This window comes from Halyomorpha halys, unplaced genomic scaffold (genome assembly GCF_000696795.3).
Source record: "Halyomorpha halys isolate HHAL.00 unplaced genomic scaffold, Hhal_1.1 Scaffold100.1, whole genome shotgun sequence".
Taxonomy (NCBI): domain Eukaryota; kingdom Metazoa; phylum Arthropoda; class Insecta; order Hemiptera; family Pentatomidae; genus Halyomorpha; species Halyomorpha halys.
In genome coordinates this window covers 299,624-314,088 of record NW_027112088.1, presented here as the reverse complement: position 1 = coordinate 314,088, position 14,465 = coordinate 299,624, and the positions used below count along the sequence as shown (strand labels likewise).

The following is a 14,465-nucleotide window of genomic DNA, read 5'->3' as shown; positions in this document are numbered from 1 at the left end:
TCTGACTCTCACAGTTGAAGCCACAGTTGGGAAGAGTATAAACTGTGAAAGCGAGATATGATTTCCATTTTGCTAGTTTTCATTAGTTTGATTTTGTGGTTTGTAGTCCTCGTGACACTAGAATCGGGAAAATGTTGACAGTAATTAAATTGTTGGTGTTCCTTCTTTTTTTTTTTCGTACCCTTCATTAAAATAAATTAATACATCTTACTTATATAGTACATGAAATGTGTAATGTATGCTTTTACTGATTCTTCTGCCTTGTGGTATTATAAAGTGTTGATGTCAGTCCAGTTAAGGTGGTATAGTCTAGCTTCAGCCAAAGGCTACGCCATGTAATTAATGGAACGTGAAGGAAGCGTTTCGTAAATTAATAAAACTAGTTATTGGGAGAAACATATATTGAGAAGAAACAAGATTATTACATCTCACACTCCAACTAACGTACGTACTTTTTGGACAAATAATACAAATTAAAATTAGACAGATATACTAAGTAATATATTGACGCGTGAAAGTTCTTTGGATTTATGCATTAAAAATAAAATCAAATACAAAACAGAGACACATAAAAAGGAAATAAATCCATCATTCTACAACATTACAACTTTCACATTAGAACAAACGTATAAATACAGTTTCCAACGAACGTACCATTTTACGATATATTGAACGGAGACTACAACATATTCATCGCAGAAATGGCCAGATAGTTTAGATATTAATATAAGACTGAAGTGAGGATTTGTACTTACATAATAATGTAATACATACTTACATAATCATGTAAGTAAAAAAAAATGGGTACTTACTACTGAGTCGTGTTTTTCCTCATACCTTACTTTTTTTTTTATAAGTTGAAAGATTACGTCATCATATCGCCTGATTATCCATTATATAATTTACAGGAGCAGATTCAGAAATAATAGTGATATTAATAATAAAAATAAAGTCGTGAAACGGATATATAAAGCTGTGTTGCAGCTGCAAACATTGTTAGGAAATTTATTAATATTACATTTGTTGCCTACCTCTTAATCAATGTCTTGATACCAACTTGGTAGGTGGTTTCTGGTGATATAAACGACCCCATTTAAAATGGTTATAAAGTTAAACCGAAATATCAAAAAAATTCATCTATAACCAAAATATTTAAGTTTTTGTTATTGGGAAAAATTATAACCAACTTAAATGGAATGGAATACAAGTATGGATGGTTCAGGTTTCAAGGAGCTAATGCGTATAAATGTCTTATGTAATCCCGTTCTTCTAAAAAAAATTTTTTCTCAACTTTTTGTTTTAAATATAAAAATTGTCTACTTGCAGAACAAGTAGTAATAGCTTTGTATTTAAGCCAAATAAGCGGTTAAATGAACAAATTTTAGAAATAGAAAAACATTAATAGCATAAACATATTTATAATATTGACATCAGGTTAGAGGACCTTGTCCAACCACCCATGATAAAGGGGAAGAGCAAAAGTCCAGGATAGTCACAAAGTGGGACATTTTCTTTTCTAATTTCGAGAAAAATTGAACATATAATTTGAACAAGATTAGTGGATCAGGATAGTCAGAAATGTTTTGATAGGATGGAATTTTTAAAGTTGAGAAAAGATCGAGGATAAAGATGGTGAGGTCGTGATATAGGACAACACAATAAGTTTGCAGCAGATTGGATTTTGTATTAACAGGATTGAGACGTTCAAATATTTTGCTATCCCTTACAGTTCATATCAGAAGACCTTTTAAGGATTCCATGTAGCTCATGTGTCTAGAAAGCTACTTAATTCCATTAGAGATAGAGATGTGGGTTGAAGTGTAAAATACCACATTGAAAAAGAGGAGGACAGGAGCTGTTAATTTAGCGTTTTTACCAATCATTGATAGCACAAACCATCGGTGGCAAAGATGTCTCTGAAGGTTGAAGGAACCATTTCAGAATCCAGGGTAGGATGATAAAATCACAGAATAATGAGCTTATGTTTCCAGGAATAAAGCAGGAGTAGTACGAATGTTTGCGGTGTAGAGTATGAAGAAGATAATTACCGGGCAAAAAAAAACAACTATCGTTTAGCTCAGTAAAAAAAAAAAAATAGTTGTCATTGTGGAAAGACAAGCTATAGAAAACTCAAACGAATCCTGAGGTTAGCTGGGAACGAAAAATTCACCTAATTGTTTTCAAAATTTGGAGGATGGAATTTAACAATTCATCGAGATATTTCACCAAATTAAGACTGTAAAGTGAAAAAATTTGTTCAAAAATAGCTTAAATGTGTGAAAAACGAATATTCAAAATTTTAATAACCGCCAAAAATTAATTTTTATTAATTTCTAAGATTTAATTCATTAATATGTGGACATCCTCTGTTTTGCACATTAATGGACATAGCCTTTTATTCCCATTTATAGATATTTTTTCGAGTCTATTTTTAGCAGCTATAGAATTGTTTTTTAAATGTTTGACCTCATAGGAATACATTTTTTTTTTATCTAGTTAACTTAATTTGAAAATAAAAAATAGGACATCGCCTCTTTTTCTCCCTTCTGTCAACAATTTGTATTGGTTTTCCTGAACAGTAGTAGCATCGTATATTTGGTCAATTAACTAGTTATTGAAAATAATAGTAATGGTGTAATAAGTGATAAAAAATATCTAACAATTTGTTTTAGGGGTTATTTTGTCCCCTGAGAACGACGAATGACTAACGACGAAATAATCATTTAATTAGCAATCCATTGGAAAATGAAAGTAGGACGTGTAACAACTTAAAATATGTTCTCAGTTAAAAAGAATGAACAGACAGTGTAACGAATTATTATCATACTGATTTGATAATTTTAACTCGCACCAGTGATCATTGCAAAATTTGTCATAATCCCTAAATTATTCGCCTCACCCCAGCATGCCTTCTGTATTCAGTTGCAATCAATTTCCTGTCCAAGTTGCATTCCCAGTGACGATTAACAAGGCACAAGGACAGAGGCTTTAGATCCAAGCCCATAGAAGTCTGCGAACCATTTAGCCGAAATTGAACTAAGCACAGCCCATCCTAATTCTCGACTTGGATGGAATAGACATTTTAGGGAAATCCGTCTAAGTATGTATCAATTTTAAGTAACATCTGAGGGTATACAAATCGAAATGTACAATTAAATAAAATAATTCGCAATCCACTGCAAGATTGTGTTGATTTATACTATAGATGTGACATCCACTTACAGATTTTTATAAAAATCATTTGACACATCAATCCAAATGCATTATAAACTCTATCAATGAAGTATGTGCTACATCAAGAGTGGGCTTTTTAAAGGTTTCGAGTACATTAACTGGATAATTACCATCATACTAGGAATATGACACATCCAAACAATGAATTGCAAAAACTACAAATAAAAGATTATGAAAACAATGGTTTTAAATACCGTTTTAAAGTGGTCTATGTTTTGTCTAAGTGGCCATAACGTCTATAAAAGCATCTTTGTTTGTTTTATTAATTTTAAATACAAACAGAGACATTACATACATAAAAGCTTATATAGATGACTTGGTAAATTTATTTTGCAATACTCTTACATCAAATTGAACATTTTTATTTATGTAATACTTTCTCAGAAATGTTACTAAATGTTTTAATAAACACTTTTGTAATCGACAAGTAAAAAGCTTTAACTCCCCTCAAAATTAGAGGTTTTTCAGAACCCAAAACTAGAATTTAAAAAAAAATCCGTCCGTATGCTGCGTAGGTTGATTCTCCGGACATATTTTTTTTTTCACCCAAATATTCCATTCCCCACTATTAATGTCAATGGGAGATCTTACACTATATACTTGTTTGTATTGAACCGAATGGTAAAGTACGTTTGGTGGTGGGAGTAATGCAAAAGAAACAATTTTTTTATATTACCTTAACAGTTGTTAAGGTAAATCATACATATTTTGCGGGCAAACTTGGATGAAATAGAATTTTTAACATTGATCTTACAAAATACCTACATTGAATTCCTGTAAAATTTATTTTATTCTTTTTCGCATAGCTTGTAACCTTTATGTAAACCGCAATAATATACGTAACTTCACCAAATCTCAAGAGCTACAAACTAATACTATATGTTTTAATTGAATCGTATTATTCATTAGTTCAATTAGGCCTTAGAAGCTAAAAACATTATCAAATAAGTGAATGTTCTAAGAACAACTAAAGAGGAAGATGATGATTTCGCCCTAATCCAAGACTCGAATTAGGTTTAATAAAGAAAACATTAGGTAAAATATATTTTTTTGTTAATAAGTATATCCCACATATGTTTAATTACTTAATTGGTCAATATTCACTTAAAACCAAAATTAAAATCATTTATCACAGTCACTATTCCTTAAAAACTTTATCACAACTTGTAACCTTCCTCCACTCAGTTCAAGCATTAAAATTATTTATTATAACTACACTTTTGTCAATTTTCCTCCTTATTTCATTAGTAAAATTCCTATCAAGGCTAATTATAACTATCCACATTCAATGTATCAGTTATTATTCATAAATTAATTTTACTTAATATCTCTGCATAGTGTTGGTTTAAATTTCTTGTATCTGTTTTGAAATTCACTGTATAATCAATATTTTCAGACATGTAAATGGATTCAAGTATTTTTCTTTTGAATGTATTATTCTCTTTATGTAAAATGATTGTATTTTCAAAATCAAAAATATGCTGGTTTTTGGTTGCATGCTGTACTAGTGCCGTTTTATTTGGATCCTTCTCCTTGTTTTTCTAATCATTATTGTGTTGATAAATTCTGCCACCCAATAATTGCTTTGTCTCGCCTATATATATAGCTGGACAATTTAGACAGGGAATTTTATATATTAATCCCGATTGATTTCTTGTATCAATTTTGTCCTTAAATATACTATAATAATTTTTTATTTTATTGTTGGGTCTATGACTCAGAGAGTACTCATCAACATCGTAATCCTTAAATGATTTCTTAATATCTTCAGATAGTCCTTTAATATAATTGAATCCATAAATTTTTTATTTTTTACTTTATTATTTACTATTTCGTTTCCTGTTTTATTTTTTATATTTTTAAGGTTTATTTCCAAATCTTGTAAATTAATTTTTTTGGGTCAAAATTTTTTAGGAACATATTAATTATCTTATTTTTTATGATATGTAACCTAGTATCATCAGTTACATTAACAGTTTTTTTAATATAATAATTTATTACATTATATTTCATGTGATAAGGGTGGCAAGAATAATAATTCAATATTATATTACTTCTTGTTTCTTTTTTTGTCCATTCTGTGATTATATTCTTACCTTGTCTTAATTACTTCATAGTGTATTAAACTCTCTTTAATTTGATTGCTGGCAGACATCTGTACGTCTGTATGCTATGTTTCTGAAATATAACTTTTCATAAATCAAAAATGATGTTCGAACTATTAGAATTCATCTTCTTGGTAATTTATTTTGGCGAATATCATGAAAATGATTACTCCTATGACGATAAACGGCATAAACTACTTTATAGCATATTAAACTAGCTTTAATTTGAGAGCTAATAGACAAAAAAAAAAACTTTTTCCCGTTATTTTTTATTTTATTTTACTTTTAGCAGTTAATACAGCCCATGGCCGTATCTAGGACTCGTGATAATGATCTAGCACTCGATTATGGAAACGGGTCAGATAGTCGCTATAGCGTGATCTTTTTAACGAGAACTTGATCTAGATATTCAACTGATTATAGACTCATAATAATAGCTGCGGTGTAGGAAACTGTACTTTTAAATATGGCTACAAAAACCAATTATTATTCACTTCAATGTACCTTAAATGTTCACGTAATATTTTCAAGTTAATGCATGAAAAATAGATCTATAAAGCCGTGGTGTTACGTAATATTGTGCAATATTGATAATCCCGGACCGACGAGTTGTCAGATTATTAAATATCCTGTACTAATGAAGAATTTAAACAATTTAAATAAGGAATTAAAGCATAAATAATGTAAAACTAATTTTGAAAACAATTGAAAAAACAATTTAGCTATCAGACGATTTGTTTAACGGTAAGCCTGGAATATTTCGGGTCTAAAAGAAACCCCCCTCTCTTCTGCCTACCACTTATCGCAATATGACTGCACAAAATGTTCTCGATTTAAAAAAAAACATGTTTATCGAGATTAAACTTCTTATGATTTTAAATTTATCTATACAACAAATAAATTTTAAATGTCAAATTGGGTATATATATTTTTTTAATTAATCAAAACAAGGAGTCTCGATAATTATTACTTGATAAGACCATGCGATATACAGTATAATTACTAAGTAGCTATAAACCTAAGCGCAACCGAAATTAAGACTTTAATGGTTCGACAATCAGCTAAAGTTCCAACTATCACCCAACATCAAATTACTTTTTTCTAGCTTCAGCCGAAATTTGCACTATGTTAGTGGCTATCATTTTTGTATCAACGACATTTTAAAACCGAAAATTTGATTTACATTAAGGCAATTTTTGCTGATTAAAATTGTTTTGGTGTGTAGAAACTGAAAATGAACGCTGATTTCTTCCATCACGTCCTGATATTTGGCAAAGTCATGATATGTAATGTCAGTTTTGTAATACAGAATTATGAAAATCATTCATAGCTCTTAGGGTACTCAACCGATGAACTTCAAATTTTTATGGATCAAAAGGACGTTAAAATGTACCAAATGGTTATATTCGTACTCTACTAGGTTAATTTGGGTTTGAGGTATACTACAAGGTATTTATGATTATTTCAACACATTTAAACATACTCAAGTATGTATGGAAGATGATCTATATGGAACATACTCTCGAGTACATACGGATTATGATCGATATGAAACATATTCGAGTACATATGGATGATAATCTATATGGAACATACTCTCGAGTACATACGGATTATGATCGATATGAAACATATTCGAGTACATATGGATGATAATCTATATGGAACATACTCTCGAGTACATACGGATTATGATCGATATGGAACATATTGCAGTACATATGGATGATGATCTATAAGGAACATATTGGAGTATTTACGAATAATGATTTTTTTGCAACATACTCGCGTATATATGGATGATGATCTATATGCAACATACTCGAGTATATACGAATGACGATCTGTATACAACATACACGAGTATATAAGATGATGATCTGCATGGAACATACCGGAGTGTATAGGGATGATCATATTATTGGAACATAAAAACAAATCCACTTTCTGCTGCTTACGAAAAAAATTTCACTCTTATTTTCGTTGGAGATGTTTGCATACATCAAAAATAGTTTTTCATCATCTCTTCTTTTGATAACAGCAGCAAGTCACAGCAAGGGCCGCTTTTTATCTCAGCAGCACAGCATGAGAGAATAATATGCCCAGAGGAGTTTAAGGATTAGCACCATATTAGGATACAAAGAAGGCAATACATTGAGTATATATTTATTTACACAGATTTGATGCAAAACTTTTTTTGTTGAATGTATAAATAAGGGTTTCATTTCCTTAAATCGTTTAGGAAATATATACTTCAAGATAGAGGAAAATTATCGAAGTAGTTCAAATATTATAATAATATAATATTCACAATAAAAGTAATAATACTTATTATATAATTATTTAGGTACCAAATTCAATTCAATTCTTCTGATCGATTTTAAACTAATAATCTATTCATTAATAATCATCAAATCAAAGTTACTGTACTAATGGTACTGCATACAGTCCAAAGAATTTTTGCTATCTCTCTTCATTCTATCAAAGGGGTGGAAGAAACGGTCTGTTAATTTTCCTCAAGATATCTTTATGAGAACAATTTTATCGCTTAATAACATCGGTGATGAAAATAACTTTAATTCTAACTATAAATTTTTTTTATTTAGAATATAATAATTTAAATAAATAAAATGGCCTAGCAATTATTGTGAATGAGTTTAATCTCTTCGATAGCTATCAAAACATGATACATGTATCCATTATTATTGGAACATTAAAATTAAGTTTTGAAGTTTCCCTCAAATATTAATGATAAACAGTTTGTAAAATTTTGTTATTAATAAGTTTATTCATGTTACAATATTAAAAAGAAAATCGGACTAAAAAAAACAAAAAAACAATACAAATAAAAACTAATGACTCATATTGGATTGAAAATATGAATGAATGTCAATTCAAGGAGATGAAGAGATGGTAGGTCATATTTTGAGAAATTTCCATTGATATCGGGAGGTCAGGAAATGATTTTGAAGCCTAATAAACTGATTTTAAGGCTTAATTTAATATAATGCACTGCCCGATAGTCTTTAACTTAACTCTGTCGAACAGATCCGCTACCTTCGACTTAATTTGTACAAACGACTTACTTGGAATCCTCATACAAGACTGAAAAGACAGGAAACCGCACGTCGAATCGGACTAGACCACGGTCCAAGCTACTAACCCATAAAAAAAGATTGATTTAAGTGACTATAAGGTCTATTTGGACTTGAAGTTGAGATTTGGAGCTCCATTAAATCATCGAATTCCTCTTGTATCCTAACCGTACAATCCAAAATCCAGCGTAAAATCCTCAATACTCCTTACTTTATCACAAGAAAAAATCATCAGATAATATAGGTGGATATGCAATATTAAAGAAAATGTATTGTGTTGTATAACAAGAATATTGAAATATTAAAATTGTTTAAGAATATGCTAATATTAGAATTAAGAATGGAAGTAGAAAAAATATGAAAATAAACTAAGTAAATACATGTGCAAATTGAAAATTATTTAAAATTGTAGTAATATAATAAATAAACTATAAAGAAAACTTGTATGTGATTGATTAAATATGTAAGAATAATTACAAAATTAAAGATATAAATTCAGAGATATTATGTTACATAAGCTAAGAGAGTCTTTAGAAGATCATGACTGAGATGGGAATCCCCAGGAAGTTGGTAAAACTGACAAAAGCTTGTACTAATGATCCTAAATGCAGATTCTTAAAAGAAGGGAAATTATCTGAAGTCTGAACAGGTCTGAGACAAGGAGATTGACTCTCACCAATGCCGTTCAACTTAACCCTTGAAAAAAGTGATAAGAACATCACACAAAAACGGTTGGGTGCATGTTAGAATGAAACATAAAGTCCTGGCTTGTGCGGACGGCATTGCAGCCCTAGGAAGTAACAAAGATAGCATGCAAAGACACTACTAAGAGAAGTAGAGGAAATCTGTTTGCAAGCAAATGAACATAAAACAAACTATATGATTGTAAACCAACAAAATCATATCGTTAGGGTGAATTGCAAATCGTTTCCGAAAGTATACAGTTTCAAATACCTCGGCTCATCAACAAATGATCAACGGACAGAGGTAGACTAGCGTATAATAAGCGCGCACAAAGCCTTCTTCTCTCTGTCAACAATACTGAAATCCCGAAAAATCTCTAAAAATCTGAAGCTAGAAGTGTACAATGCGATGATAAAGCTAGCTCTGATATACGGCTGCAAGACCAGGACTCAGAGACAGAATAGGTACCTTAGAAAGCAGAATCGAGATACTTGAACGTTAAGTCCTCCTTTCAATTACACGAGCGATCTGGGATCGGAGCCTTGACACTGCTTGCAGAGACTGGTCCGTCAATATCTCGTGACATGAAGGCAAGGAGGTTAAGATGGGCGGGAAATTTGAGCGAATTAATTCATCAGGACGCCTCTGTAAAACAATGAGTACAGTAGGCGTGTGAGTGTAAAACAATGAGTATAGTAGGCAAGAGAATATGTGGGAGGTCAAAAAACTATATGGGTAGAGAGAATAGGAAGATATGAGAATGAGTTACATGCAGCAAACTGGAGAGCAGTAACCTGAGGCAGGCAGATGTGAAGTCTGGTTCGGGCGCCCAAAGATCTACAAAGTCTCTAGTGCTAACCTTTCCTTCTACAATATCGCTTGTGTATTCTGGAGATGAAGAAAGAATTCTTAAAGGTCGAAGAAAAATAAATGAAAGTACCTTATTTTTAGTAAATCGGGAGAATGGCTTAGACTTACAACCTGAGTTAAAATAAACTATTAACAGAAGCTGTTGGGTTTAATCCAAGATGTATGTACTGACACTAAACCTGGGAATGTACGATAATATTTATTTTTACTTATACTGGCATTAGAAAACTCAATGAATAGATTTAAAAGGTAGTTGTTCATTGAGGTTATTTGGTGATTCTGCTTCACAAAAAAAAAGTCTTGAAGAAAAGGAATAGAAGCGTGTTTTGACAACGTAACGTAGAAACCATCCCATTCCAAAAGAGATAATAATTTCAGATCCATGTAGCCAATGACGAACCATCCCATTCCAAAAGAGATAGTAATTTCAGACCCATGTAACCAATCAGGAAACCGATTAAGTTTCTTACGGAATATCACGGATCTTTCTAACAACAAAAATAATTATGAAGAAAAGGAATTTGAATGGAAATTCAATGTTTTTGGTCCGATTAACAAAAAAGTCTCATTGGATCTTGTTTGGTAGTGCCCAACTGGAAATAAGTTCATTTACGCTGAGGTTTGCCAAACCATAAAGATCTGTAAAGTATTGATAATATTTTCAGAAAATAGTGTAGCAGGAATATACTTCTAAGTTAATAGTACTTCATTCAATAAAGATGAATGATGAATGAATGAATTTAGTATAACTAAATAAGGACTATATTAGCAAAAAACACTTCTTTACTAAATCGAAATTTTGTTTTCTCTCAACTTAAAAGTTTATCTGATGATGATGATATTTCACAAAATGACTAAAAGAACAGAGAACCAATAAGTCAAAACTTTGAGGAAACTTCACACACTAAATCGTAACATAAACTTTTTAAACAAAGTATAAGGCAATTAAATAAAATGTTAACTAGATCTTTAGATACTTAGAAGATTAATTATTAACGTAAGACATATTTATCAATCCTAATTTAAGCGATTGAGAACATTCCATGGATGTTTGAAAGCACCAGCGCTAAGATGAGATTTTTATTCATAGACAATTTGAGCCTTAGGTACCTCTGACAACCAATTGATTATTTATACAAAATTTACATGTAAGTGAAATATTCGAACAAATTATGTGTCGTTTGAACATATGATTGTTAGAATAATCAGTAAAGGATAAGGGACCATAGTATATGATACCTATATATACTTGCTAAAATATGAGTAATAAGTATTTTATTGCAGTATTCCGATGATTGATATACAACTTATAAAACACACATCTGCAAAATAATTTTTAAAATTCTACCACACTTTACACATAAATGCATTTTTGGCTGTTCTAAAACTTACTATTTAGCTAATTAATTTAATAAACTGACTTAGGACTTTTTTTTTTCTTGTTCTTTGTTTACAACTCCCAAACGGCATACTAGCGAAAAAGTTATAGTTTGAGAAATTAAACATAGCATTGATTGAATAAACATCAATTCAGGAAAGTAGTGTGTCGTAAACCGTAAACCAAAAAACGAAATATTGTTTTCACATTTTGCCCAAAACTATATATGAATCTAAATAATGAAACTATATCTATATGAATTCAAACTTAATAAGGAAACGCACTGCAGTTACCTAGCAGAGATGGGCAAAAATTAGCTATTGATACGATTCTTATTCATGAATAAAGCATTAATAGATAAATATTGTATCCATGACAGTTTTAGCAATAGTTTCATCTACAGCTAATTTTTGCCCAATTCAGCTACTAAGCATCTAATTAGTTTGATAAAGAAACGTATTAGATATTTTAGGCATTTATTTCGGGTTAATTAACCAAATTAAAGAATATTAAATTATGATTCGAATGAGCACCATAAAATAATACGCCCGTCAAGAGTTATGGTAATAAACCACATCCTCTGGTAGGACATGGACTTCATAACTATTGGAGACTAAGAAACAGCCGGAGTAGGTTTAATTGTACCAGATTAATAAGTTATCGTACTCATTCGACGCCGAATTCCTTGCTGTTTTTTTTCATACCATAACATTTTTGCTAGGATGCACCATTTAGGAGTCATAGGAGAAAAAAATGAACTAAAAAAAAAAGGAATTTAATTCGTTAGTTTACAAAATTAATTAGCCAATCAGTAAGAGTTTGAGATTAGCCAGAAGTGCGTTTTGTTTAATGTTTGATATAAACTATTTTTAAAAATTATTTTCAGTTGTACATATGGGTTGGATTTCATGCATCGGGCTCCTGTGCCATTTTTTTATTAAACAGAATTTCGTTTCATTCAAATAAAAATGCGATGAAAAATATAAAACTTATGAAATGTAAATAAATATTTATAGAGAAAACACTGAAAACAATCTATAGTATTATTATATCAATTTTTCAATAAATTTATTGGGAGAGCAGTTAATAAACAATTGTTTTTCAAGGAAAATTCATTCAATTGCAATGAAGTTTTCTACTTAAGGTGTTGATTCTATAAATCACAATATTTTAATCTATTTTTGGAAATGTTTTGTATCGAATTTCTATCCATAAAATAGTATAAAGAGTACACATTTTAAAACTACAGGTCTGTGCATATTAGGAAACACCTAAAAAAACTTTTATTTTTTAAAATTGATTCAGCTTTGAGAATGTTCGGGCGCCATTAGCAATGTCAAGTTATTCAAACAACCCCTAATGCAGCAGGCAGTGCAAGGATTGGGTTGATACTTTGGATCCAATACATGCGAGGCGAGATATATACTCACAGAAGCCTGAACGGCTATATCAGCCGTCCCGAAGAGCGGGGTATCGTCTTTCTTCTATGGCGAGGGAGCATTTCTACAGACTGATAATCTGACGTCACTTCATTGATCCCTCTCCCCCACCCTTACCAACGAGAAGTGACGTCATAAGTCGCAACTTAAAGCAAATCGTTCAATTCATGATCCTTTTAGCACTGCTTTTATTATTCCCGCGGGAAGAAACTGATTATAAATTGTAAAATTTGAAGCAGAATAGTTACTGTAATAAATATATTAATGCAAAATTTTTATTTTATTATTTTTTTCAGCTCTATAGGAATAGTAAATAAATGTCGGTCAGGAAGAAAATAACTGATATTAGGGAGCGTAATCAGTATTAATTCCATACTAAAATAATTAAAGAAGCATTATTGCCGAGCATAAGATACTGTTCACCACAACTCTTTGGTAAAAATATAACAACTAGTTTACCCCTGAAAGAACTCTCGCATTAGAATGTTTCATTCTCTTCTTTAATTTATTCGAAATATAAGTGACATCATGCTCATTCGTATAAACAATATTATATTGTGAAGAAAGTCTATTCAACAAACACAATTGGTAAAGCTGCACTTACCATACTTTATAATCACTCTCTTTAAATAACAGATTACGTAATAAATAATTACGTTGGCTCACTGGAATATATCACTTTATTTTTACAGCTAAGATTCAGCTATCCATAAATTTATATCAACCCGCTGAGACCCAGTCCTTGAAAGGGTGTTTTAGATGGGCAACGAATTTTTGGTGGGAATTCGCAGATCTGGATAGTTTGGAAAAAGAACAATGTCCATCGGCTGAGCCGTTTGTTCATAAAAAAGCATTACATATTCAGAAACGGACCGACTTAACAAGATATGGTACAGTATTATTGCAATATTTGTAGCTCAAATTATTCCAAACATTCTTGGAATATCGCTGTATAATTTCAGCATACATTCTATCTCATAGTTAAAACGAATTTCTTCAGACGATTCGTCTTCTTGCTGTTCTCGTGGGTTGCGAAGATTTGCTGTAGGCGTAGATAATGCTTCCAAGTACTTATACAATTTATGAGTTGGTATGATTAATTTAGCTCAAATTGTTGTTATATTGGCATAAACGGACAGACTAAGTACATTTTATAGAATCATTTTCAGGATCTTGAGTTCGACCAGCTGCAAAACAGTCACGGTAAAAATTAGGAACTTCCTCAACTGCAAGAATCTAGGACATGATACATAATTTACATGCATTTTTTCATAAGCTTTCTGTTAAAAATAGTGCCTGGCGTGTCGGTTCCAAAACTTTTTTCACCGCGGCACTCTTGTCAGGCTAAAAAAAATTTGGAAATCAATTGTCCTTAAGACGGTTGTGTATTTATGGGAGATGAAAAACTAGTGCAAGTTAAATGTTTGAATATTTATTAAAACAAAATATCAAAGGCACTTTATGTATAGCCTTAAAAACCAACTAAATATTTTTTACACTGTTTTAAGAGAGTTTGGAAGTTCATAAGAGGATAGCGTTGTAGATACAAATGAAAATGCCAATTAAAGCATGCATTATGACCGGTTTGACAAAATGTCATCGATAATCTGTAAACATCGTCGCTTAAACATCCGTACTTCTTCATCAAGGTTTTTTTTTT

The 14,465-nt window shown here is 31.0% G+C and overlaps 2 protein-coding genes across 2 annotated transcripts in view; both read right to left on the bottom strand.

The window, feature by feature from the left end:
• MFS17 (Major Facilitator Superfamily Transporter 17) overlaps positions 1-12,911 on the bottom strand; it is a 116,851-nt gene extending 103,940 nt beyond the window's left edge. Inside the window, exon 1 of the mRNA XM_014415438.3 lies at positions 12,797-12,911. The gene's annotated coding sequence lies outside the window, so the exon portion shown is untranslated. The remainder of the gene's footprint in view (positions 1-12,796) is intronic.
• Positions 12,912-13,956: 1,045 nt separating this feature from the next.
• LOC106677445 (transcription factor Adf-1) overlaps positions 13,957-14,465 on the bottom strand; it is a 5,186-nt gene continuing 4,677 nt past the window's right edge. The window contains exon 3 of the mRNA XM_067050079.1: positions 13,957-14,041. Coding sequence (XP_066906180.1) covers positions 13,957-14,041 — 85 coding nt within the window. The remainder of the gene's footprint in view (positions 14,042-14,465) is intronic.